The 24,738-nt window shown below is 43.3% G+C and overlaps 1 protein-coding gene across 2 annotated transcripts in view; it reads left to right on the top strand.

The window, feature by feature from the left end:
- klhl29 (kelch like family member 29) overlaps nucleotides 1-24,738 on the top strand; it is a 211,406-nt gene that overhangs the window by 180,299 nt on the left and 6,369 nt on the right. For both annotated transcript variants that reach the window (XM_015040527.1, XM_015040528.1), the window contains 2 exons: nucleotides 11,402-11,595; nucleotides 23,566-23,710. In XM_015040527.1, the coding sequence (XP_014896013.1) occupies nucleotides 11,402-11,595; nucleotides 23,566-23,710 (339 nt within the window). The remainder of the gene's footprint in view (nucleotides 1-11,401; nucleotides 11,596-23,565; nucleotides 23,711-24,738) is intronic.

Here is a 24,738-nt window from a genome sequence, read left to right as displayed (position 1 = left end):
AGCATGTCGGATGAGGGGAGGAACGCTGGTGTTTTTTGGAGAAATGTGCAGCAATGTGTGAGCGTCGGCGCCCAACAGAGAGCAGGGCGACACTGAAGGTGTGGGCGACGGCCTCACAGTTTCTGCGATGTGCTCTGACACACAGATGGCAGCTGACACAACACAGATCGACTCTCACTCTGCCCTCACACACCCACACACTCCCCTCCTCCTTCCCAAAATGGATGTTCTGTCTCGTGTCCGCCGTTGATAGACGCGTCGATACATTGGCGCTCTCCGTCTTTCTTCCCTTCCTTTATCGCATTTTGTCGCACTCATCAGAGAGACGCTGCCCAGGTGGGAGTAGATGGACATCACAGATTAGGGATTTAAAGGGGGGGGGGTATCCACAAAGTAGAGTCTATTGTACAGAAGAGAAGTCCTGTGAGTGTTTGCCAATTGTCCACAAAAAGTTCAGCAGAGGATTTCCACTTTTACCGCGGCCTTTACGTCCTGCTTTCAGTCTCCTCCCCCCCACCCTGGATACTAATGAACATTCTGGGCAAATCTGAAAAAATGTTAATGCAAGCAAATGATGCCAATATATGTGTGTGCAAATTGTTTTGAATACCCTCCAGGCTGGAGCTGATTCACACAGTAGCCCTGGTTTCCTGCAGCCAAATCACAAGCTCTCAGTTCATTACTTCTGACAGGACACAGAGGGCTACGAGGGATTGATGCGCTCACATACAGACGCCGCTCCCTCTCTTCTCCTGCCTCCTCCGGTGGCGTTATGGAAACCAAATTAGCCGCGTCTGAACATGGCAATGCATATGGATGACTTTGTATTGAAGACTTTGGGTGTAATGGCGCCTGCTTTCAGCAAAAACAGGTACTTAGGCTAACAACGAGGATGTTGATGTTGGGATAGTCCGCAGGTGAAACGTCCGTAATTTGTTCGCTGCCGATAAAGCCGTGCCACAAACTGGTCCATCTTTCATTGTGGCAATGTGCGATAAGTTTAGGGGGCTGATGAAATGCATTTAATAGCGAGGACAAATTACCTGCTAGCATAATTTCAATTAGCTTGTTTTCGCCACTGGAGAAACTGTTGTCATTGCTGTAATGAACGTCAAACTACATTAGATTGACATTCATTATTCCATCAGTTCAATAACTTGTCAAAATCAATCTGAAGACTGAATTCATTTCTTTTCCATGGAGCTCTGTGGATTGATCTCAAAGAAATGCTCAACAGGTTTTTGTATAGTCCTTGTTTCGGGATTTAAAGTCGACTCATAGTACAGTCACAAATCCATTTGTCTACTTGCCACTAATTAACTAAAACAAACGACATGGAGTTAAGTAAATGGACAAAATCCAATCAGAAGCTTCAACAATGTATTAATACAGACGTGCGAACGTTTATTCAGCAAGATTTTTGCGGTTTTTGCTTTCCACACCAATCAGATTTCCTTGTTTTTGGCCTGAGTTATTTACGTACGTGTCACATTAAAGGGAATGTGTTTATCATGTTCTTGATTTATTTTCATAGCTAACGCTGGACTTTTAAGAGCAGTGCAAAGACTTTCAAACCCACTGTAGATTAGTTACACACAAAGTCATGTATGTCAAGAGTTTTTGTTCATTTTGATGATTGTAGGTTAGAAACACACCGTTAATTAAAATGAAATAAACCTCTAATGTATCACTGTGTATTAAATTGACATAATGTATAAGATAAAGCTCTTTTTTTATTGAACTATAGATCTCATCAATATTTTTAACTTGCTAAATGTGTCAGGATTCCTCTCTAAAAGCCTTTGAAACCTCTGAAACAGTTCTTAGGTTTGTGTTCACTATCTGACAGAGACCTAACACTGAAGCAGAAAAGTATGTAAAAAAATAAAATAAAATCCAATTTTTTTTTCTGGTCAGTCTGTGAACTTCAAAGCAGAAACTGCTGTAACTGTTAAGAAATCACTTACAGGAAAATATCTAGCTGCTACTTAAAAAAAATAAACTTCTTCAGGATGTCAGATCTACAAACACACTTATGACACAGCAGATTTAGTGAAGCAACTTGAAAATCAGTTGGCGGATGTTTGCGTGTGTGTGTGTGGGTGGGGGAGGGGGGGGCAGCCGATCACACAAGTGTGTGCAGTGGGGATTAACGCGAGTATATAACCGAAGGGCATGAGCCGGCGCTCGGTAGAACCTGAAACAACATCAGCTGCTCTCTGCAGCCGAGGAGTGCCTTAAAATAAAAAAAATAACAACAAAAAAACCACACAACTGAGCGACTCGTAGCACACACACACACACACACACACGCACACCGTTCTTAAAGGTTACGCTGCTGTGGGACCCGTCTGGTCCGGCTGTAGTCGACAGTTTAAATTGTTGAAGGTTTTGTCAGAGCATGCTTCCTGTTTGTTTTAGTGTGTCGTTCCAGACTGCTTGTAGCTGCAGTGCAGAGCGCTCCTCTGCCTCTTAATGGATCCTGAGCTTTATAGAACCCTTGTGCTCTTTTCCTCTCCTCATTCTGTTTTTTTTTTTTCTCTCACTATAAATGGGGGCGGGGGGGGGGGGGGGTTGTGTCTCCAGGGAAATTATACATGTCACTATCTCAGTGATGGGCAGCCCATCTATTGTAAATGATCAAATGTGTGATGAGGAGAGGGAGGCGCGCTTCGCCATCTTCACCGCGCACTTCAGTTAACCGTAGTGGCTCTGATGACGCGGCTGCTTCCCGTCTGATTAGATTGCATCTCATTTGTGCGTTCTGGAGACGGCTAGTTTACGGCGTGTCTGCGCGGATGAAGCCGGAGCGCGACCAGTCGGCGTTAGGAGGCGGAAACTGATCGTCGGATAGTCGTAATGATTTCATGCTGCGCGAGACCAAAAGCCCCGCAGTAACATGTAGTTATGGATGCCTGGCGTGTGTTCTGCTGCTGTACATTATATTGACTTAGAGCTACTTAACTCCGAGGCTGCCCCGCAATCAGAGGAAAATGTAGGAGCGCCGGCAGGCACACGGCCTCTTTTGATGTCGAGCAAATCTGGATGCAGCCTGCAGAACAACTGACACCTTGCTGCATCTATTAATTTCTCTGATCTGTGACTCAGATGCATGTCTTCCAGTTAACATAACAAAAGCGAGGACCCGAGGGCCATTTCCTGTTCGCACGCCGCGTTTTCCGTGCCTCTCCCCCACGACTGTGCCATGTTCACCTTTTTTAAGAAAACGACTGAAACGGATACAAACGCATCAGTCTATTAATGTTTTTGCTTCCTGTCGTCGTCTAGGATTACTCGTCAAACACCGTGGTGACATTTAGAAATGAGAATTTGTTTCAATATAGAGGATATGATTTATGGACAAAACAAGCTTTAGTAGTTTGCTGTGTCTCCATCTTTACTGTGGCTGAATGTGACCCTTGACCTCAAATTTGGCTAGAAATGCTTTGTGTTGGTGCTGCTTTTGAAAGTTGCAGGGAAAGACGTATTTAAGTTCTGCAAATTAATGTTCTGCTTCTTTTTTGTCAAATTCTGGTATGAATTTGTGTTCTGATAAACATCCATGATCTCTTCAACTAAATCCTCTTTGTAAACATCTGACCTTGGAGTCTCCTGCGCTGCCGCAGAGCCGCTTTGTTGTCCCACAACCACTGAACGCACCTCGCTTTGACATGAGCATCCTACTCTGCGGTTTATTTTTAGACAAATCCACTGATGCATTATTGCTCCTATAAATACCCACAAGGACATCTAATGTTTAGAAATCTGTCGCCAAAAATAGTCCCCACTCACCGCCGTCCTCGGTGTTTTGTTTTTTTATTTCTTTTTTTTGTTTTTATTTGTTAAAAAAAACTACAGTTTCCATCTGTGTTCCTAAACTGTTCATTTGTCTTGAGAGAGCGTTTTCGGTCTGTGTTTTTTCTGGAAGGGTTCCCGTCCCCTTTGTGAGAGCTGGCGGGCTTTGGGCTGGTTGTCACTGATAGAACGAGGAAGTTGAAAGGAGAGAGCCGCCTTACGACTCGCTAAGTTTTGTTATTCAGCTTTTAGCTCTCGTGTGTTTCTATTTTTTTTATTTTTTTGCCGACTTGACTCCGTTACAGCTGAAGCCGTACGGTGATGCTGCATTGGTGTATTAGTAGATAAGAAAGAAAAAAAAGAGAGGAAAACATTCATATCATCCCACAGAAGTGCTTTGAGGCACAAATTAAATTGCATTTTATGTCTTTTTAATTTTTGCATTTGTATTTGTGGTCATATTTTTAAGAACGTCTGATTCTTTCAAGTCTATAGCGCCTCTATTATAAATTACTATCCTTGTAAACTTGACAAATGACTAAAAAGTGAAACATCTGATAGGAGCAAAAGTTTTTAAACCCAAGTGGAGGAATGAACTGGGGGGAAAAAATGCTGAGGTTTGCAGGAATTTTTGACACTCAGCTGTTTGGGTCACCGCCACGACGTGATCGACTGCAGGACCTCCGGTCTTTCCTTTTCAGCCATTCTCTTGTAGATTTGTTGATGTGCTTGGAACCCGTTGTCCTAAAAGTCAAAGCAGCAAGCTTCAGCTGTCGGGTCCAGAAACATCACAGTTCCCTCTCGATACTTTTAACACGCCGCGGTTTGCAGTGGATGCAGTGACCAGCGAGAAGTCCTGTGGCCACGAAATGAACCAAAGCCGTCTGCAGCCCAAAGGTGAGCCTGATCGCTTGTCTGGAGTTTGGCTTTGATTTGCCCAACTGCACCGTTCTCTGCAGACAGACAGACATCCGTACATCGGACCTGGAAGCCCTTTGGTTTGTTCAGAATAAACTTCCAACATTTGTCATCCTGACATGGTCTTTTAAGAAGTGTTTGGTAGCCCAATACATGGACAAAATGTCAGTAACTTTTTTTTGTCTGTGGAGTTTAACATTTAATATCTGGACAGCCTGACCTGTAGTTCTTAGCATTTCTCCGAGCAATGCAGAGCCTGACCCTGCACTGATGTCTACCTGTAGAACTGTCTTTCACTGGTACTTTCTTTTTTTGTTTTGTTTTTTTGTATAGAAAGTTTGCGTCTGCTAACTGAAGCACTCCATGTGGTTTATAAACGGCTTTATAACCTAGAGAGGCAGCAAGTACCTCTCCAAGAGTCGTATTAGTGCTAATCAGAAATGTTCAGACCAACAAACTGCTAATGCATCTCCTTCAGTAGGTGTGACCATATAGCTGCTGCTTAATCTCATAATATACTAAGCAAGCAGTTGTGGATTAATTGGGTTTTTGAACATTTAGGACTCTATATACCTACAATGTCTTGCTCAGGTATTCATGCACTGGACTTTTTGACGTTTTGTCAAATTTTTTGCCTCGTTGCTCCTTTATCCTCTGTCTTGCTCGGTTTTAGTTGTTCCGTATTCTTTCTATTTTTATATGACGGATCAAATGGCGATCAGAGAGACGGTCAAACCTTGGGATATTGTTTCATAACCTAGGCCTGCTATGACTTTCTTCCACGACTTTATCCTTAACCTGTTGTGTTCCTTAAACGTCTTTATGGTGTTTTTTGTTCACTAATGTTCTCTAACAAACCACATGGAACCATTATCTTGCACAGGGTTCCTGCCCAGTTTTGAAAAGGAAAAAGGAATCTTTAAAAAAGTGCAGCTTTTGGTATTGCAGAGTTTCATTATTTTTAAAACCTTAATTATGTTCTTCTCACATTCTCCGTTTTAAAAAAATATTTTTAAAATATGCAGGGAAAAATCTTGAGATTTGTCCCTGGGAATTTAGTCATAAAGGCTTAGGGACTCTATACACAGAGATCAGACGAACACAGGTGGTTTTATTTACACAGCTTGTCGCTCTGCATACGTATTGATTACAGAGGCACATTTTCAGATTCCCATTTACAAGAAAAGATCAAAATCCGCACATCCTTTTTCTTCCACTTCAAAATGATGCCCTTTGTGCTGTTTGCAAATAAGTTACTATGAAATACTTTTTATTGAAATGTTCCACAGATGCAAACATTTTGAGCATGTCCCTGTTTTATCCTTTTATCATGACTGTTATTACACACCCTGTGGCTAAAATGCTTCATCAGTCCACTGCTCTCTAATAAATATGGTCTGCTAATGAAAATGCAGTTCATGTAATTTGCTCCTAACCTTTAATTTAGCACCTGCTATTTGGTCTGAGTAATCTCCTAATGGTCTGCAGACTGACATATTAAGCGTGGATATAGGTCTTCATTAGCATTGCTCAGAGCAGAGCAGGCAGGTGGAGATGTGGCAAAGCCGCCCAATGTCAACATAAATGAACATGACAGGTGTGACAGCATCTTTTTCCACAGCAACTGTCCAATTTCACCTGTACTTATCAAACCTCGCGGCTCTTTACCCAGTCTGTTCACGAGCCAACAAAAGCCTGAAAGATGATAGCTGGCGCCCGCACTGCGGCCGCGCCGCATGCGTCGCCTTCCACCTGCGTGATTCTGAATTATGATTTTGATTTGTCAACATGCTGGCTGTGGCTCATGTTGCAAGCAGCAACAATGTTGTTGTTGTTCCTTTTTTTTATTTTTTGTTTTTTTTTGCCCAGGAAACACATTCCTAGCCAAATCTGCTCAAGAGTCTGGCATCTTTCTTTTATCCACAATCCCTTCCCATCAGTCTTTGTGTTTGTCAGGCGTCATAAAAAGCGCCCAATCCTGCGCTGTTTGTTATGTTGTAATCCCGCAGCTGCATTTTTAGAGATGATTGTCCCTGCGTGATGAAACGAGCCCTGTCAGGAGCTACACGCCGATTACGGGGCTTCAAGCAGCGATCGGTCTTTGTGTACAAACATTTTTTAAGAAACTCAATCGATGCGGCACAACATGATGATGGATAAACTCCTACAGTGTCCCAGCGATGACTGGGGGGGGGGGAAGAAGAGGGTTCCGTCTACCTTCAGAGGAAAACGGGTGGGGAAGGCAAAAGCGCGGTTTTGTTTTTGCAATCTTCGCCCTCCCCCTCCGTCTCCTCCTGCCTCGGAGATATAATCAAACCTTATTCATTTCTTTTAGCGTCAGCCTCAATGTCACGGCTCATATTAAATGCTCGATGGTGAATCACTTGTGTAATGAATTCAATCAGACCGGCGACCTCAGAGGCAGTGGGAGACGTTGAGTTTCTCCTGACCTGCAAGTGTTTCTCCTCGTCAGAACTCTGGTTCCTTTTGACAGAATCAAAGCACGGCCATGCTTATTTTAATGGCCTTTTAAAGCCCATTTTCTGTGATACACTTCTAAGTGGTGGAGACGGTGTTCTGCATTCAAACGGTTATCATCTGAACATGTTGAAATCTCACTGGTTTACTCAGCATGCTCCTTTTTTTTAATTTTTTAATTTGTGGACTGAAATCTGAGCAAAGCGTTTGTATCCAAATTAAATTATTCAAATTATTCAAAAACAATGTTTTGTGTATTAATTTCTGAGGTTTTTTTTTTTTTTTGCTTTGTTTCGTTGTTTTCATCTAAACTCCATCTTGAGGGACCTCAAGAATTTTAATGCTGGAAGTTTTGCCCTTAAAAGATCATCTGGTCCTCCTAAAATGCTACAAGTCTAATTCTGCGCCTTCACCTAATTGAACACACGCGGATCTGAGCGTATGCAAATGAAAGCCGCGTGCAGCTCTGCAGCTCGCCTGGCTGCAGCTGCTTGCCCTCAACTCCGTTCAGACATTCAGTCACGCCATCATACGGCTAAAAATGTGTTGCTAATGAAGATGAAGCTTGTTAACGATCTCAACTGCCCCCCTCCCCCCCACTCCACCACATCCCCGTGCAATTTGACACCACCGCTTTTAGGACTGATTCTGGACTTTAAAGGTGCTTTTGCTGAAGGATTCACCGCTTGTGTCTTCTATCTTATGGAAGCGGCTTATTTACATAGCTGGGTTGGTAACGGAGTTGAGTGTTTAACTGTGAAATATACCCTCATTTGAATATTTCATAGGCTTTTTCCTCTGTAGACTCCCAAGGCGGAATTTGTTTACTACTACCATCTTTCTAGGCTTTAATTGGATGTTTCAAAAAAAAAATTTGGGATTTTTTTTTTTCTTTTTCTCCTGGTAAGCAGTTATAAGCAGTCAGTACCTGCAGTAGATAACTCTCTTTGCGTCTTTTTTTTTTTTTTTTTAGTATAAATCCAGAGGCTAACGCTAGCAGCAGAGAGGAATCCAAGACCAAAGCGGACTTGTATCTCCTTCAGACAACTCAAACACTTCGTAACAGTTTTAGTAAACACTGTTAAGAGCTTAAAATAGTCATTGTATACATGTTCAGCAGCTATTTTCACAGAAAGCCTTGATAATGTGTACGGTTAATGAATGTAGGGGGTGATGCGCCACCAACAATCATCCCTCGTGATGAAACACAAACTGAGCACAGAAACACGGTGAAACAAGTGAGAAAATGTAAATGGCAAAGACATCAAAGCTGGCGATTTACCGATTGATGTTTGTAGCGTCTATAAAATCTCCCAGTACTAATTTTAAACAAATCTACTTTCTTTTTCTGAAACACAAGGAGACAGAGAAGCAGCTTTGCAAATCTGAAAAGTAATTGATCATTTTTCCAAGGACAGAGGCCATTAGTTACAGTAAGATTAGGATCTAACTGTAACTTTAACAGCAGGAAAAAAATAGTTATCACTAAACTTGTATTAGTGATGAGCAGGGATGTCGATTGTAACACAGACAAGTGCTTTTTTATTGTAGGAAATGTTAGATTGTTGGGTGAGACTGATGAGACAGAGTAACTCTCACCTATGTATCCTATCCACAAATCATAGGATAAATAGATGATTTGTGGATCTTTATAGATTCACGTGTTATCAGATTTCACACTTTTTCACATTTTCATGGAAAATTTGAAGAGCATATCTAAAATATCTGAAAGAAAATCCAGCTTGGGAAGCAGAATTGCATAGATGCTAATTGACATGCTATTGGCTTGCATTTGCAAGGCAGCTGTTCATTTTCTTTGCCGCTGATTGGCTGAGCCTCCGAGAGCGGAGGTAAGAGACTGTAGATATTATCTACTGTAGTAGTGCCAAGACTGTTTCCACTGTGCATCTGAATGTATATTAAGGTACATTTAATTTTTCAACAATTTAAATAAGCAGTTATAATAAATCTTTTAGGGGAGATCTGAAGAAAGATCAGAAGAAAATGCATGAATATGTCAAAAATGTAGTAATCATGGAATCAAAGTCGAAGCTTTCCATTAGCCAGGCAACTGGCTACTTCTAGCATTGACCTACATCAGCCTTAACATAAAACATGTGCTATTAAAAGCTAACTTTGTGTCTTTCTGATGTGCCGGTAACACACACCAACACACCAAAGTGTTTTGATTTTAATCATATCATACCCATGGATCTGGCTGACCTTTTATCAAGGCTAATCCAGCTGAAAATCGTCCAGTTCTGGTTCAAGACATTTTATTTTATCTTGTGTTTCTAATTACTGCAATTTAAATCGACACCATTTAACTTATTTTTACACTGTTAACACTTTTACATTCCATCATGACAATTGTGTACGATACTAGTTTCACACAGGAAGATCCTCCAGCCTAAATTTCCCTTGTAAAAATTGAGTCTAAATGTTCATAAAACATCACTGGTGTAAAATTGCTCTCATATTTTCTGAGGGTGAAGTTGTTTTAGGATGGTAGAAAGGCCTCTTTGCTGTTGGCCCCTGTTGGCTGTTAGCTTCAGCCTCTGGGACCAACTAATCTGGATTGGTCCAAAGTAAAGAGAGCTTCCCACTGCATGCAAGATATTAACTCCTTATACCAGAACCTCACTTCAGAAACTTCAACCCGCCCCATTAAAGTGTGTGGAATTGAGTCAGTTTTTTCCCCCCTCTCTCTCTCTGTCTCTCTCTCTGTCTGGTTGTTTGCAGCAGCAGCCATGCTGGACTCTTGTCTGTCCTGTAATCAGAATCACTCAGCAGCGTCTGACCCTTAAATTTACAAAGCTCTCCCGATGTTAGTCTGAGGGGTAATTACATCTGCTGGAGACTGAGACACGTGTTTGTTACTCTGTCTCTGCAGAGCTCGGTTCCTCGATCTCAGACTGGTGTGTGTGTGTGTGCATGCGTGTGTGTGTGTCCATGTTTAAACAGTGCTAATTGGTACTTCAGAGTGTTTTGAGTCCACCTCTCAGAGTGGCTTCCATGTCGCCACCTTCTTCGACTGACAGTCGATTTTAAGCCCATCCTCTCTGCAGCAGCTGCCGACGACATTATCAGAACCCCAAGGAGAATATTCCCAAAGGGTTATTCGCACATCTCCTCTTGCACTTTATCTAAAAGCCTTCTTTCTAGAAGGCGGGGTGGGTGTGTGTGTGTGTCTGGGGGGGATCAGGTAGTGCTCCCTGGTGTCATTTAAATTCAGCCTGACTTAAAATGCCACAGGGGCTGCAGCAATAAATACTGTTACACGAGCACATAAAGGAAAAATAAAAGACACCTGTGGCCTAATGAAGGTTGTTGATCCCAGTGGAAAAATCCGATTAAAAAATGCTTTTAGGAAGAGAGTCAGCTTTTTCCCCCCACCCCACCCAAGCATCCCTGAAGTGTTTTAAGTGTGAGTTCTGCTGGCCGCTGGATGCTGGCAGCTGATTTTCAGATTTTTTTTTTTGTATGTGTGTGTTTGACAATAAAGACTCAGGCTTGATTAGGAAGGTTTGCTTTAGCCCGAATTGGATGCATGTTTTAATCACAGGTCCCGGATCTGCTTGCAGCTCCGTAATGAGGCCTCCTCCAGCTGGAGAGCTGTCGGTGCGGCTGCTTTGATCAGTGGCCCGTGGATGCAGGATTACGCCGCGTTAATGGAACCTCGACACAAACGGCGCTCGTGTCTAAATGCTAACCCATGTAGCACTTGCGCTCGCTAGACTCCGAGTGTGAGAAATGCGAGACGGAATAATAAAACCGCCCGCATGTGAAAAGGGCGAAATCCAGGGAGCTTTGGAGTGTTGTCTTGCAGACTGGCAGGTCAGGCCCCCCGTCATCCTACGTGTCGGTCTCTGCCAGAGAGGGCTCGGTGGCAAAACATCCAAAACTCGGCGCCGACACTCAGCCCAACTCTAGAGACTAATGGCTGGTAGCTCCCAACGTGCGTTGTTTTGCGTAATTGCTTTAATTGCTGTCATTGTATGTAATGGTTGGGCTTTTTCATCTTCCCTGGTGGTGTAGCCATCCCGCTAATTACATCTGTCAGCTCTGCAGCCAAAAATGAGGGTTTCACAGCGGTGGGAACTTTAAAAATCAGAGCCTTTCTGTAAACTGCGCCTTTGTTCTCTCATCATGCGCCTTTGTCGGATTCGGATAAATGATCAGACTTAGTGAGTTGTTATCCTCTTTGCAGGTACGACACCATCACCAACACATGGGAGACTGTTTCCCCTCTCCCTAAGCCGGTCCATTCGGCGGCTGCCACTGTGTGCGGAGGAAAGATCTACGTGTTTGGGGGCGTGAACGAGGCTGGGCGCTCGGCGGGCGTCCTCCAGTCCTACATACCACAGACCAACGCTTGGAGCTTCATTGAATCACCCATGATAGGTAAGAAAAGTCTTTCCAGTTTGCTAGGATTCATTTTCTCCTAGTGCTTTTTGAAGTACCCAGACTGGGGACAGAAAAATTAGATCCTTTTTTTTTTTAAGCTCTGAAAAAACCTCATTCCTCGCAGGTCTTGCTAACAACTCCACCAGTTAAAGTGAACTCTAAGGACGCACAGAATTGTAACAAGCAATTTAAAAGGAAACTGTATTGTCTGTGACATTCAAAGCTTGTCTACGGTTAATTCAGGCTGCCAGATAAATAATTGACTAATAGCAAGAATGCCAGAAATATATTTAAAATGCTGTTCTTAAGTCTTCCTATATTGAAGTCTTTTTAAGAGTAATTGGGATTGGTTGAAATCCACAGAGGCAGTCGAAAGATTTGCAAACGCCAGATTGGAAACGGTTTACAAAAATCTGATTGATTGTATCGTTTCTGATACATTGAGCAGATCATGTGCAGCAACCTTGGCTTACTTGGAAGATTTTTAACAGGACAGTTCTTCAATAGCCCTGAAAACTTGAGCTCCTTCTGATTAGCTAAAACCACCAATCATACATGTCACGTCACATAATCTCTACTTGGATATCCACTAAAAACCAAAGAGGCCGTGGATACAAAATGACTTCTACTCCTCTGGAAGAAACAGAGCAATTTTGCATGTGGTTGCGACAACGCCTCTCTTACAGACTTAAACAAATCAGAATATGCGATAAGAAAGCTTTTCAAGCCCAAATTCAAAGTCCTATGAAATTTGTTCTTTTATTTTACGAGGCAGAAAAATAGTTTCCTATTCTGTAGCCTCTAAAACCTTTATATAATTCATAGTAGTTTCTTTACAAACAACTGGTCTAAACCAGTGTCCATCCTAGGAAATAACAATATTAGCCCTACAAAATGACAATCCCTGTACAACTAGAATATGGAATATAATATTTGATATCCATTAAGGACTGTGTTTTTTATTGTTTATGATACTTAAATATGTTGTTGTCAAACATTTTTAAATTTATCTACCCAAGATTCCTCCTTGGTGCTTTGAAACCCAAAGTGCAGTGTCGGCATCGACCTAAAAAAAACTAATTTGGCAATTTTTATTTTTTTTATTATTCATTTAGCGATTATCAAAAACAGTCGCCACATCCTCGCTGCTTCACTAAATGCAAGTGTGAATGTGCGAAAAGGGGAACATTTTATGTCTGCGCACGTCTTTGCTCATTCACGTTTTCCTCTCACATCGGAGTGCAACAACGGACTCGCTGGCCCTCAATTACGGTCGCCTAGCAACAGCGTTCCCCCGACTTCCTCCACTCCAACACGTTCCGTTCCGTATCATGTACTCGACTCGCGCAGCCGGCGCCGTAAACCCATCACGGCTGAGCCGAGGCAACTCGGAGTGAGTGCGTTCCATATGACTGGCAGGTTGAATCGTGTGTGTGCTTTGTGCAGGGCTCTCAATGTGGCTCCATATTAATGAAGTTGTCCTCCTTATGCCCAAGTGAAGTGACGTGCGAATGCTCTGAGGCTTTGTGTTGGTTTACTTCTTTGTATTAAAGCTTCCTTCAGTGCAAATGTTAACCAACTACAATCGGAAACTTCCAGATCTGCTTCTGAACCTTTCTTTCCGTTTGTCTGTCTTTTTTTCCCTTATCACTGTAATCCTGGTCTGTGTTTTCCATCATTTCCCCTCTGTCCGCATTATTGCTCTGGCTATGTAATGAAAAGACCATTGCAAAATGATAGGTGAGTCCGACCACGGCTCCTGACACGTTATTGGCCAAAGCGGCAACAGCATTACAGCCCGAGCCTCCAGGGACCTTTAAAGGATGCAGAGCCACAAGAAATACTCTAATCTAGCTGCCATAACTCCAAGGCAGCTGGAAAAACAGAGTACACCTCGGTGTGATTCACAGGTCTGCCCAGATGTCTTCCCAAAGCAAAGATCTTATCCCGATTTTTCCACCATACAAACAACTCACTGCATTCTGAAAAGATGCTGTGCATAAGGTGATTGTTATGGATTCGAGCAAAGCCTGAGAAACTTTTTTTTCCCCCCTCTCTTTCTCTCCCTCGTCTTTTCCTTTGTGTTCGACACAACAAGAAGATTAATGTGGGGTTTATGGGGCATTATGTGCTTGAATATGTGCTGCCTAAGATGAATACATAGGCAAGCGGCAAAAGGATTAAGCCAAAAATGGCCATAAATCTAATGGCAACGTGAGTAAATCTTGTCCTTCCTTAGAGAAACAAACACATAAACCAGTCAATGGTGAGATTCTGAAATGCTAAGTGGCAGCTCATTTGCCATTGGCCAGAGGCAGAGTTCATTATGTTGTCTGGTAGCCATATCCTTGCTAACAGTTTATAAATACAGTGCCATTTTGAGAGATTACCATATTCACTAGTGATTTGAATTTAGCTGAAGTACATTAAAGACAAACTAACAAATGTTTAAAGATGAATTGAAAAGCTTTCCTTTTCCTACTGACTTGTGTAAATTAAACATGAAGGAAGAGTAAAGTGTGATCACTCTAATAGGGACAAAAAGTGTAAACCCACCTGCTCTCCTGAATGTAAGCCCATTTGTTGTAATAAAATAAAAATACAGTTCAAATATGATATGATTAATAATTAATTGGGAATTCATCTAATTCTAATTAATTATTAAAATGATTAGCCCTGTTTGATGAGTTGACAGTTTTAGCGTTCAAGTGCTCTTTCAAATAATTTCATCTCTGTTGGCTTGTCAACGATCGGAGCATCTGATTGGTTAACCAGCTCATTTTCAATTCATCTTTGCTGTCAAACTCAATCATAGAACCACGTTTTGTGAATGGGTAATTAAAACCCTTGGTTAATCAGAAATGTTACTTTTTGTTGCACACTTTCAGTTAATCATTATGTTTTTTTTTTGTTGTTTTTTTTCATGCTCTGTCCACATGAAAACTAAATGAATTGCGTAACAGTTCTGGATTATTTTTCCGCTTCAAAGTTGATCTTGCTCTCTCACAAGCACCGCTTTTGTGTCTCCATCTTTGAGCCACTGTTGTGCCCAACGTATTTTCTATGTGGTTTTTCCATTTTAATTACAGAATGAAACATTTAAAACAACCGTTGAGTGAATTTTTTATTGAATTGTGGCACTGTTGACCTTCCAAAGGGAGAGCATGCAGCTTGAAAAGTCGGCGATCGAAGCTTTAATCTTAAAGAGCTGCTCCCATCAGTTTTCAGACAACTCTCTGCTGTCTGACCACACAGCCGAAACACGTGTGACTGACAGCGGCTTCATTGTGAATTCAGCCATATTGAATTCCCACTGAGTACGTTTCAGTCACACTGGAATATCTCCTGTTCTCTCTGCTCAGTTCAGCTCAGAGAACAGGAGAGAACGAAGAGATGTAAACCAGCTGACAGAGATCAGATTGTAAATATTAAAGATGCCTTCTGCTATAATTTATCAACCAGTTTGGGGCTATTTCTCCATTCGCCTGACTAAATTCAGTTTTATTCCGTGTGAACGGAGGTTTTCAACCACTTCGCGTGATGTGTGAGCCTTGGCCGGCGCTGTTTTGTCTGAAGAAGAAACCGCTAGGTCATCAATAAATCCTTTTGTTTCCCGTGTAAAAGCACATTGGCGTTTCGAAGTGGCTCTATGTCACTGCTCGGCGTAATTAAAAAGAAATCAGGCAAGTTGCAGATTATGTAACGCACGCATTTGAGGTGAGAGCCGAACGCCGTTGTGGGTGCGGTGCAGCTGGAAGAAATGGGAGAAAAGTCTCTTACACATACAAAAACACACACACGCACGCACGCGCACACACACACACACACACACACACACAGATCGAGACTCTGACAACCTCAGCTTACCTCATATCAGCCATCCAAACCCTGAGGGCACAGGTACGCAGTGCATGAATTATGTAACCAGCCAGGAGGTTGCTTTGCACACATGCGGGGGGCGAGGGGGAGGTGGGGGTGAGGTGGGGGTGCGCTTGTGTTTCCGTGTGTTAGACAGTCGCAGAGGCAGACGGGCTGACCGTCATCCGTCAGGGCGTGGACGAGCTGGCGTCTGACAGCCAGCGAGCCGGGAGATAATGGACGGGTTTAGTGCTTCCTGTGAAATTGGGCCGGCAATGATTTTAGTAAGCCGGTGGGGAGCGCCTCTCCAACATCCCCTCTGCCTGCCTCCATTTCTCCCCATCTTTAATCTCTCAGTTCATCTTTCTCTCTCTCTCTCTCTCTCTCTCTGTCTTACTTCCCCCCGTTCGCCCCCACCACACCCTGTCTCTCGCAGTCTCTCAGCACTATCTTATCGACTGACACAAATACAGCTGTGTGCATCTACTGTGACTGTACGCGCGCACATCTGCGTGCGTGTGTGTTTCCCCTCTGTATGGAACATCTCCCGCATAGACTGCAAATGGGTTTCACAAACACTTATCAAGACTGACTTCCTATCTCCTGTGAAAAGTATTACTTGTGCCAAAAATAGTCCGTTCCTACAACTCCGAAGCATCCCTGCAGCTTAGTTTGTCTAAGTCTTCCTTTGTCTTTTAATATCACTGAGCTGATTGGCATGCGTACGGACGGCGGCGTTGACCAGAAGCGAACACCTCCGCGGTGCGCTAAGCTACTTACGAAGTCTCATTTCCCAGTGCTTAACCGGTCCGCTCAGCCAAATTACCAAAATGCCAAGGTTTTTGGAGATATCGCCTTGATCCAAAGGAGGTAAAAGGAATTTTGTTTGCGGCGCTCACGCCAAAGGAGGATGACATTTGAAAAATTCAGCATCCAACAAGGCCCCGAGAAGGTCATTGGTACCGCAATGGAGTTTTCTGCCAATCCTCGATAAGTTCTGGCTTTTCTTTTGGAGGTTTTAATAGATTTGGAGACTGCTGATGCCAATTTGGCTGTGATATTTTAGAGTTTGCCTTTTCTAGATGTTTTTATGTATGGGAAATTATGATTTCCAGCTTTACTAGCTGCTGGCAGGCCTCTATTATCAAAAAAAAAACTGTTACAGCAGGAGAGAATGTTTTAGTTTTTTTGGCTGATGAAACTCTTTAGATCTGCTTTTCATTTCCACATTTTAACTGTTTATACCTTTCAGGTGCCAACATGCATAATGCGACTTATCAGCATGCACGTTCAATTCAACTGACTGAATTGAACATGCATGCAGTCCAATCCCAGCGTCAGGAGATCAGGATGTAGAGTCATCGACAAAAGGAATGTTTCAGTGTCATGAATTTGGATGTAATAAAACAGATCCGGTCTACACCTGCTTCGTCATTTATTTTTATCTCTTCCCTCTAGTGCGATCCAACACCGTCACTGAGCAAAAAAAAGCTCCAAGTGGATAAACAAAGCTCCCACTATGATTGAGCGTCTTGTAGCACCCCTTACCTGAAGTGGCTGTTTTCTGCTTGACTTTGAGTTTATTGTTGTGGAGGTTCACACAGATTATTTGGCTCCAAAATATGCTTCATTCATAAATGAATTAGTGTTTGAACACTTTTTTTGTTGCAAATATCCGAATGGGGAAGCTTTTCTTTGCTTCCCCAAAGCTACCATTCTTGACAGTAGGTAGGAGATGTTTTATTTACTTTGGTCAAACAAACTTTCACCTTATCTGTCCAAACGACGCGGTTCCAGAAGCGCTGTGCTTTATTCAGATGCATCTTTGCGTCCCGTCAAGTTCCTTTTAGAGAGAAAAGATTTTCTCTCTGCAGCCTTTCTGAGCAGGACATACTTTTCTACTTTTAGTGTCAGGAACTTTAAAATTTTACATCCATAGAGAGAGCTATATGGGTCTAAGCTGTCCCTCTTTGTTTGTTTTTTCCCCCTTTAGGATGAAGTTGCTGGATTGTTCTCTCCCGGGTAGATTACCATACTAAATGTTTTCAACTTGAAAATAATGTAATTGTTTGGAAAAATGCCTTGCATCTCTTCCCAGATTGATGGGCAGCACCAATTGGTTCTCTGAGGAGATTGCTGATGTCTCGCCTAGTAAAACTTGCATTGTTGCTCACATCTGTTTGCTCCAGACCAGCAGTGGTGTGAATGCCAACAGAATCTCAAGATATTTAGAAATAAAAAAAATCCGATTCGTATTTCATAAAAGGTGGTAGATTGTGTTTCGCAAATGAAACATACGCCAACCTTTACTGTAGCACTAAGGAAAATAAGTAGTCAAGGGGATGGAGCACATTCAGAAGACAATTCAATGCAAGTTTTGTGTATGTACTTTAACAGAGTGTTAAAAAATACAAAGGTCAACAATTTTGGTGAATGTAAACTGCTCAGATTTGCAGCTGTGCCTTCCGACTTTAGCCGAAGTGACCCCTTCAGTGTTTACCTCTGCTGACAGACGGGTCTCCATCGACCTGTCGACTCCAGGGACCTGAGAGTGGAAGCGCCGCACCCTGGCTGCTCTATCGGGAAATTGACCACGGAACAATTACTCCCGCAAATGACGTAGAAGCCGAATGAGCACCGCTATTGAGGGGGCCTTTGTGGATGGCGGCGAGGAGGGGGAAACTGGGGGGGAGAGGAAAGTAACAGACTGAGAGGAGGTAGGGAAGGTGGAGTGTTTCCATAGCTACCTAATTGGACATGTCCCCATCATATTGAATTAAAGTACATCATCCTCTTTCGGCTATTTTGGCCCAGTCATTTCAAAGGCTGCTTTTCTTCTTCCCACACCACATAAAAAGGACATTGTGAGCAAAAAATGTTGTTTTTGCTGCTCCAATTACCTTGTTGTAATCTTATCTAAGCTTAAGGCAGCAGTGGACTGAAGCTTCTTTGTCCTCTTTGTGCTTCCCAAAAAAAAAAAATACAAAAAAATAAAAACAGGAGTGGGCACTCATCCGGCTATTCAGGGTTTAGTCGAAAGAAAATGCCGTATTTATTCCGTGTCCCTGACTGCACATTTCCATGACGGTGTGAATGGGATGACGGCTGCTGTTTCGGGGAAGCTTTATCAGCATGTTGAGTCTTGTCTACATCTGCATCGGTTTGACTGTGTAACCTGTGATATAGTGATGCGTGCGCTATCGCTGCGATAGGGTTCCAGGTTCACAGACTCAGATAATCCTTTGTGACGATGCGGGAGTGAGATAGGGTAGGATGCAAGAGATGTAGTTAGTTATTTGTTTAGACAGCGGTAACAAAATTCACATTTGCCGTGTGAGTTTGTGTGTTTTCGTTTGTTTGGCGTCCTTGACCCGAGCCCGAGGGGCACGGGGGGGGAACTGGGGGGGTTCGTTCAGGCTTTGGTGACGGGTTTGTTTTATGTGGATGCGTCAGCCTTTGTTACCCCGCAGGCACAACTGTATTTCTATTACCGCTGGAGTGCGCAAACCTCCTTCTTCTCCCGTCTTGTTTTCTTGACTTTTTGTTTTATTCAGATTTTCTCAGGTAGAACGCGGTCGGCTGTGGGGCTGGGTTTTCCCATCTCAAACGCAGCGAACCCAGACAAAGAAATCGCTAACGGCGTCTTACTCACTGCTCAAGTATTGATTTGATCACAACATTTTGGTCCATCCAGCCCTTCATCACATGTATGAGTAACACTGCACTTCCGTATATAATCAGATTTTCCTCTCTCATAAAGGAACGCTGTGCACTTTTCCGTCTGTTTGCTTCAGGAGAACAGCTCCTTTCTTTCTTTTTTTCTTCTTTTTTGCACTGAAGGCCAAGAGATAAGAACAAAAAGCAAAGCAGTGCAGGGATGTTGAACTCCAGCCGCAGTCCTCTAAGGTCTGCCCAGCCACAGAGAGAGATAACCTTCCTATTCCTCCTCCAAGTGCTCAGAGTCGCTGCTCGCTGTTGGGCCAAGTCAGAGAGGCGCGAAGCGGTGGTGGGAGCTTTCATTCAGGGGGAAAAGAGGGAGAGAGAGAGAATGAGAGAGCGAGAGGTTTTTCCTTTGAGAGCATCCTGTTATTATTCTGCCTCAGGCGCAGAGCAGTGAGAAATGAGTGTTCTGTGTTTATGGGACCGAACACAAAACACCGCGTACACCCGTCCACGCCGGCTCACACATGTGCCTCTCGAAGACGGGCCAAGCAATGAGTGGAAGCAAGGCAAGGCAAAGGGAGGAGAATAAAAACGTCAGGCGGAGCGTGAGGACGACCAATCAATGACGACTTGTTTCTCAAGGGTGGAAATTGAAGCTGGCGCTCGGGACCGTCGCGCCGTTCGGTTTAGATTGCGTTTCACGGCGTGGAAACGTCTGCGGCACCTTTACGGCATGTGACGTTTCTCTAAACGTGATTAGCTAGTGGACGCAGGCAGCCCTGTCGGTCCGCTGCTTTGACACGCACTGACAACACCTGGGCGAACGGAGACAGACGGAAGTGACGTCTTAATTTTCTTCCCAAAGCTATCTTTCTGTTGACTTCGCCTAAAGCACTCTGCTTTAATAGCACCATCAACATACCGTGCCCTTCGTTCTATAATCGAAAATGGATTCGGTTTATTTCCCTCCCGTCGGTCTACATGCGGTTCCTCACGATGGCAAAGTGCGTCGACTCCTCTGCACATCCTTTACTTTGCTGCAGTGACGGCCTTGTATCTTTTTTTAATGGCTCTGTATAGGCTTGGCACAACTTTAGCTCGGAGTCCTCTGCCATTCTTCTGAAACTCTGAAGCTCAGCCTGGCAGGAGATTGTCACCGCTCAGCCGCTGTCACAGGGAGCTTTACAGAGTTCAGGCCTGGACTCTCAAGGTGTCACGTTAAAACTTTTCTACCTCTCCTAGCAGCTGCTCTGTTTCTCCTTTTATAGTGAAGGAGATAAAATAAAATAAAAAAACAGTCCCTGCTTCAATGTTTCTGAAACTTTTTCTTTGAAATCCTTCATCCTGACAGACATTTAAAACCGTTGCACCCTTGGAACAACTACGTTTATTTAGAAAATTGATGTTTAATTTTCACCCAGAAGGTAACATTTTTAAGGGTTCATTCACACCAGCACTGGTTAGTCCACTTTAATCAAGTCTAGCGGACTCTCAGGTGTGAGAACACCTGAAATTGTTTTTGTCCCAGTCTTCTAGAAGTTGGAAATCAGTTATGCCTTGTCCAATGGACATGCACTGTTTTATATATATATTTATAATGCATAAAAGAGAAAATGGCGCTGGGAGTTCTCTAATAGTAGTCATTTTGAGTTCGGCAGAAAATTACAGCAACACAGGATTATCCTCATTTATGCTTCAAAGGATATAAAAAGCAGAATCGGAGTGCGTGCTGCCGATTGATGTGTTCATAGGACAAAAATGATGAAGTTCACGCAGGCATCGGTAAACTTTGATCCGAGTAACTGGAGAGGCAGCCCAACTACCACCAGTGGTAATATGGCCCTGGTCCATTTCCTTTCAGGCACTTTAAAGGCTCAGAATTGTTCTTGTATTTTTGCCCAGATCTGTTTTTGACAGCCCCATTTCACTGTCCAACTTGTCACGTTTTTTTTCTCTCACTGACTCAATCGGCGAGCCCAGATGGACGGCAGTCAAGCTGGAGAAGTTGAGCGTGAGAAAAAAATGAAGGTTGGATCCACCAAGTATTTGACATGACTCTCTGGGTACATAAAGACGTCTCAGAGAGAGAAGGAAGGACTTTTTAACCAGGTTATTCAACAGTATTAAATACAGATGGAGTGGCTAAATAGAAGAAAAGCGTAGGGTACCAACTTTCAAAAATGGGATGTGCACCAGAGATAAATGCTTGACCATCCATACCATGAATCCAGCTTTATGATCGGTGAGCTTGGGCATCAAGACCGGTGGGGTATGAGAGACACCTGGGTTTAACGTGGATGGCATCAGGAATTATATTTCCGTTGGGAGGCGCACAAAAAAGCCAAAGACAAGTGTGAGGCCTGGATGGAGTGGCAGGAGTTGAGCTGTGACAGAACTACAGCTGCTTGAAGGTCAACAAGATGATGGGAGTTGGAGACGGTATCGAGGTAAAGAGGTTTTCTTCTAGAGTGACCAAAATGAGCAGAATTTGGACGGGGTACGCTAGTGGGGACAGCTTGGGTTTGAGGGATTTGGAGACAGTTTGGAAGGCGAGACCGAGATGGCGTATATACTGCATGTGTGCTAAATTACAGTTAAATCCTTACCTTTCATTGGGCATCAATACAATAAACATGGTCAGCGTAGGCATTTTTTGTCAAAACCAATTTGAGATGAATACAAAAGTATTCACAGGTACTCCTGTGAAGAGAAAGGTTACAGAGAGCGAATGCTTTCTGCATACCCTTTTCCTGACGGTTTTCTCAAGGTAACAAGTTAATCTTGAGCAAACAAAGTTGGTTTTCTGTAGATAACAAAATGATTGGTGTGTGTCAAACCACATTCCATCCTTCAAATGCATTCATGCTGGCATAAATCTGGCTGTTCTTGGAGAACATTGGCAAAAAGCCCCAAGAAGTCCCGCTTGACATTTACCTTCGGGCCATGTGGAAGTCGGGGCAGGCGAACAGAAGAAGGCGCTCTGGTCAGATCTATGAATGAATTTTACACACAAGAAGCTGGAGTGTGACAGAATACCTGTTGAATAAAAACCCAGGCGAACCACTTGAGTAAAAGCTGGTTTGTAATAGCAGGCGACATTCAAAATTGAACGAAAACCTTTGAAATAGGGTCAAGTGCTCGGCAGGCAGCCATGATATTCATAATATGCAAGTGGATGAATCACTTTTGACTTTTCAAACTTTTTCTTTAACGCCTTAGCGAGGTTATTTCTGACTTTAAGTGGAATATCAGGATAATTATGCTTCCTCTTGAGTGATTAATTAATTATATATAATAGCTATAACAGCAGCAACTTTTCTTAAGCTCGCTACCTGCTCAAGATGTTGGTTTGTCTAGAAGTCTGACGATATCCACTGAACTCAGATTGTTTGCCATCACGCTCACATGGAGAGTCATGCTGCTGATGTGCAAAGTGTAATTAGTATCTTGTCGGAGCCTCCCAGGCAGTAATGAGAGGAACAGCAGAAGTCCCTCTGACCTCTTGATCTGACCTGTTAATTAAACATGTCAGACTGCTCTCAGCTGCAAAGACATAAAAACAGAAGCTGCTCCCGCTTCCTTCACTGCCATTACTGAGACCCAACTCGTCCCGCTGTCTGTTTTCGAAGAGGGATGTCGATCCGTTGTGGCGGAGCGGGCAAGGACGGCGGCCAAAACGTCTGTGCATTATTCATGGCGCTTGTAAATTGGCCAGCTGCAGCGCCGATCCGGAGGAGCGGCTCCGAGTCTGAAACGCTCCTTCCTCCGTCTCTCTCGCTCCCTCTCTCCGGCGCCGCCGAGGAATTCCAGGTTTCCAGCAGCGTCGTTAGGCTCAAACCACCGTTTCGTTTCGTCCCGACCCCCCCATCATCTATAACACCGCAGCAGACTGCCTTGATGCCTGTTTTTCTCATGCGCTGTATACTGAGGAATACAATACGCAGTCTCCTTTATCCCACCTGTTCACTCATGTATTGCCAATACATATGCTTTTTTATTTTTTTTTATTTATTTTTTTCCTGTATAAATCTGAGAAAGTGCCAGTGGGTCTAATGCAATTCTGAATTATTGGGACTTGGCTAACCCTGCTATATTGCCTCCAAGCCCAAACAGATTTTGAAGCAGAACCCAATAAAGCCTTGGTGATTCATAGACTGCATTTATTCTCCTGTCGAGGTATCCATTTTGTTTTAAAGCAATCTTGAGAGGGGTGTATCTTTGGAAGCGATAAGGTGAATGTTGATGATGATTGTTTTTCTCATTCAGCAAAGGTGGAATAAAAAAACAAATTGATGCCATTAAACTTAATGGAAATGTCTGCTGGGCGAGCGAATGACATCCAAACAAGCTCTGTGTTCTCTCTCTCTCTCAAAAAAAAAAAAATAAGAAAAATAATCCCCTCTTCTTCCTTTTCTCTCTTCTGTTTGCCTCCTCGCATGTCTTTAGATAACAAATACGCCCCTGCGGTGAGTCTAAACGGTTTTATATTCATTCTGGGAGGGGCCTACGCTCGAGCCACCACTATCTACGACCCGGACAAAGGCAACATCAAGGCCGGACCCAACATGAATCACTCTCGGCAGTTCTGCAGGTAAGAGATAATCAATGTAGTGGGCGCCAGATGTAAAAAAAAAAAAAGGGGGGAGTGTGGAGGAAATCCCCAGTGTTGGGAAGTGTGAAGAAACCTTTAAAAGCTCTCGCAGCAGACCTGACCCGTGCGGCGCTTCAGAAACCCACTCTGACATGACTGCAGAAACTCGGGGCTCATTAGCAACCCGTCAGTCTTTGCGTTGGCACGCCGGTAAAAAGGGGGAGATGGGGAGGGGGGTTCGGGGAAAATGTACTCAGGCCATTTAATTAAAACGGGAACAAAAAGCCTGCTGTGGGCCGTCTGTGTTTTCAGAGCGATGCAGTTCAGCGGCAAAACTTCGCCCTTGGTGGGGAACAGAAAAAAGAAGAAAAAAAAAAAAATCTAATTCGCAGGCTTGATGTTTGTTTATTTATTTTAGATTTGCTTGAATAGTAATGCTGCTGAGAGAAAGAAAACAGACTTTTCGAGTGAATCAATTCTTCAGACTTTGACTGTTTGGGTTTGATTTGTAGCATCAAAAAGCTTTTTGTTTCGTTGTCCTCCAACTCCACAGAAACAATAAGGACATCCTGCACCTCTAGACATGCAGGAGTGGAAATATTTTGTGTTGTTAACGACAGAGAGAGAAAAAAAACAAACTGCTTTCCCCTCCGTTTATGAGCACATAATAGCGTAATAAATGAAAATCAACAGCAACGGGATCACATCCTGATATCCTCGTCAAGCCGAGCCACTCAGACCTGCAGTTTTACCAAATAATAATCTCGCTTTTTAGTTTGTTTTGTTTTTCTTTTCTTTCTCATAAACATTGACGGGGGGGATGAAATGCATTTGGGAGGCAATTACAGACTGTGATCTTATGGGCAGAATGTGCAGCATAAATCATGTTGTCAGAGTTATTGATAAGCTGTAGCAGCACACGGCAGGCAGCTGGTTCTGCTACATTTAACTAAGTCTGACACAACCGGGGAGGAGGAGGAGGCGAAAACAACAAACTCGTTGTGGGAGTAAGGGGGAGTGGGGGTCGG

Source organism: Poecilia latipinna, unplaced genomic scaffold (assembly GCF_001443285.1).
Source record: "Poecilia latipinna isolate Pla-1442-1.1 unplaced genomic scaffold, P_latipinna-1.0 Scaffold514, whole genome shotgun sequence".
Taxonomy (NCBI): domain Eukaryota; kingdom Metazoa; phylum Chordata; class Actinopteri; order Cyprinodontiformes; family Poeciliidae; genus Poecilia; species Poecilia latipinna.
This window is presented reverse-complemented; position numbering and strand designations above follow the sequence as displayed.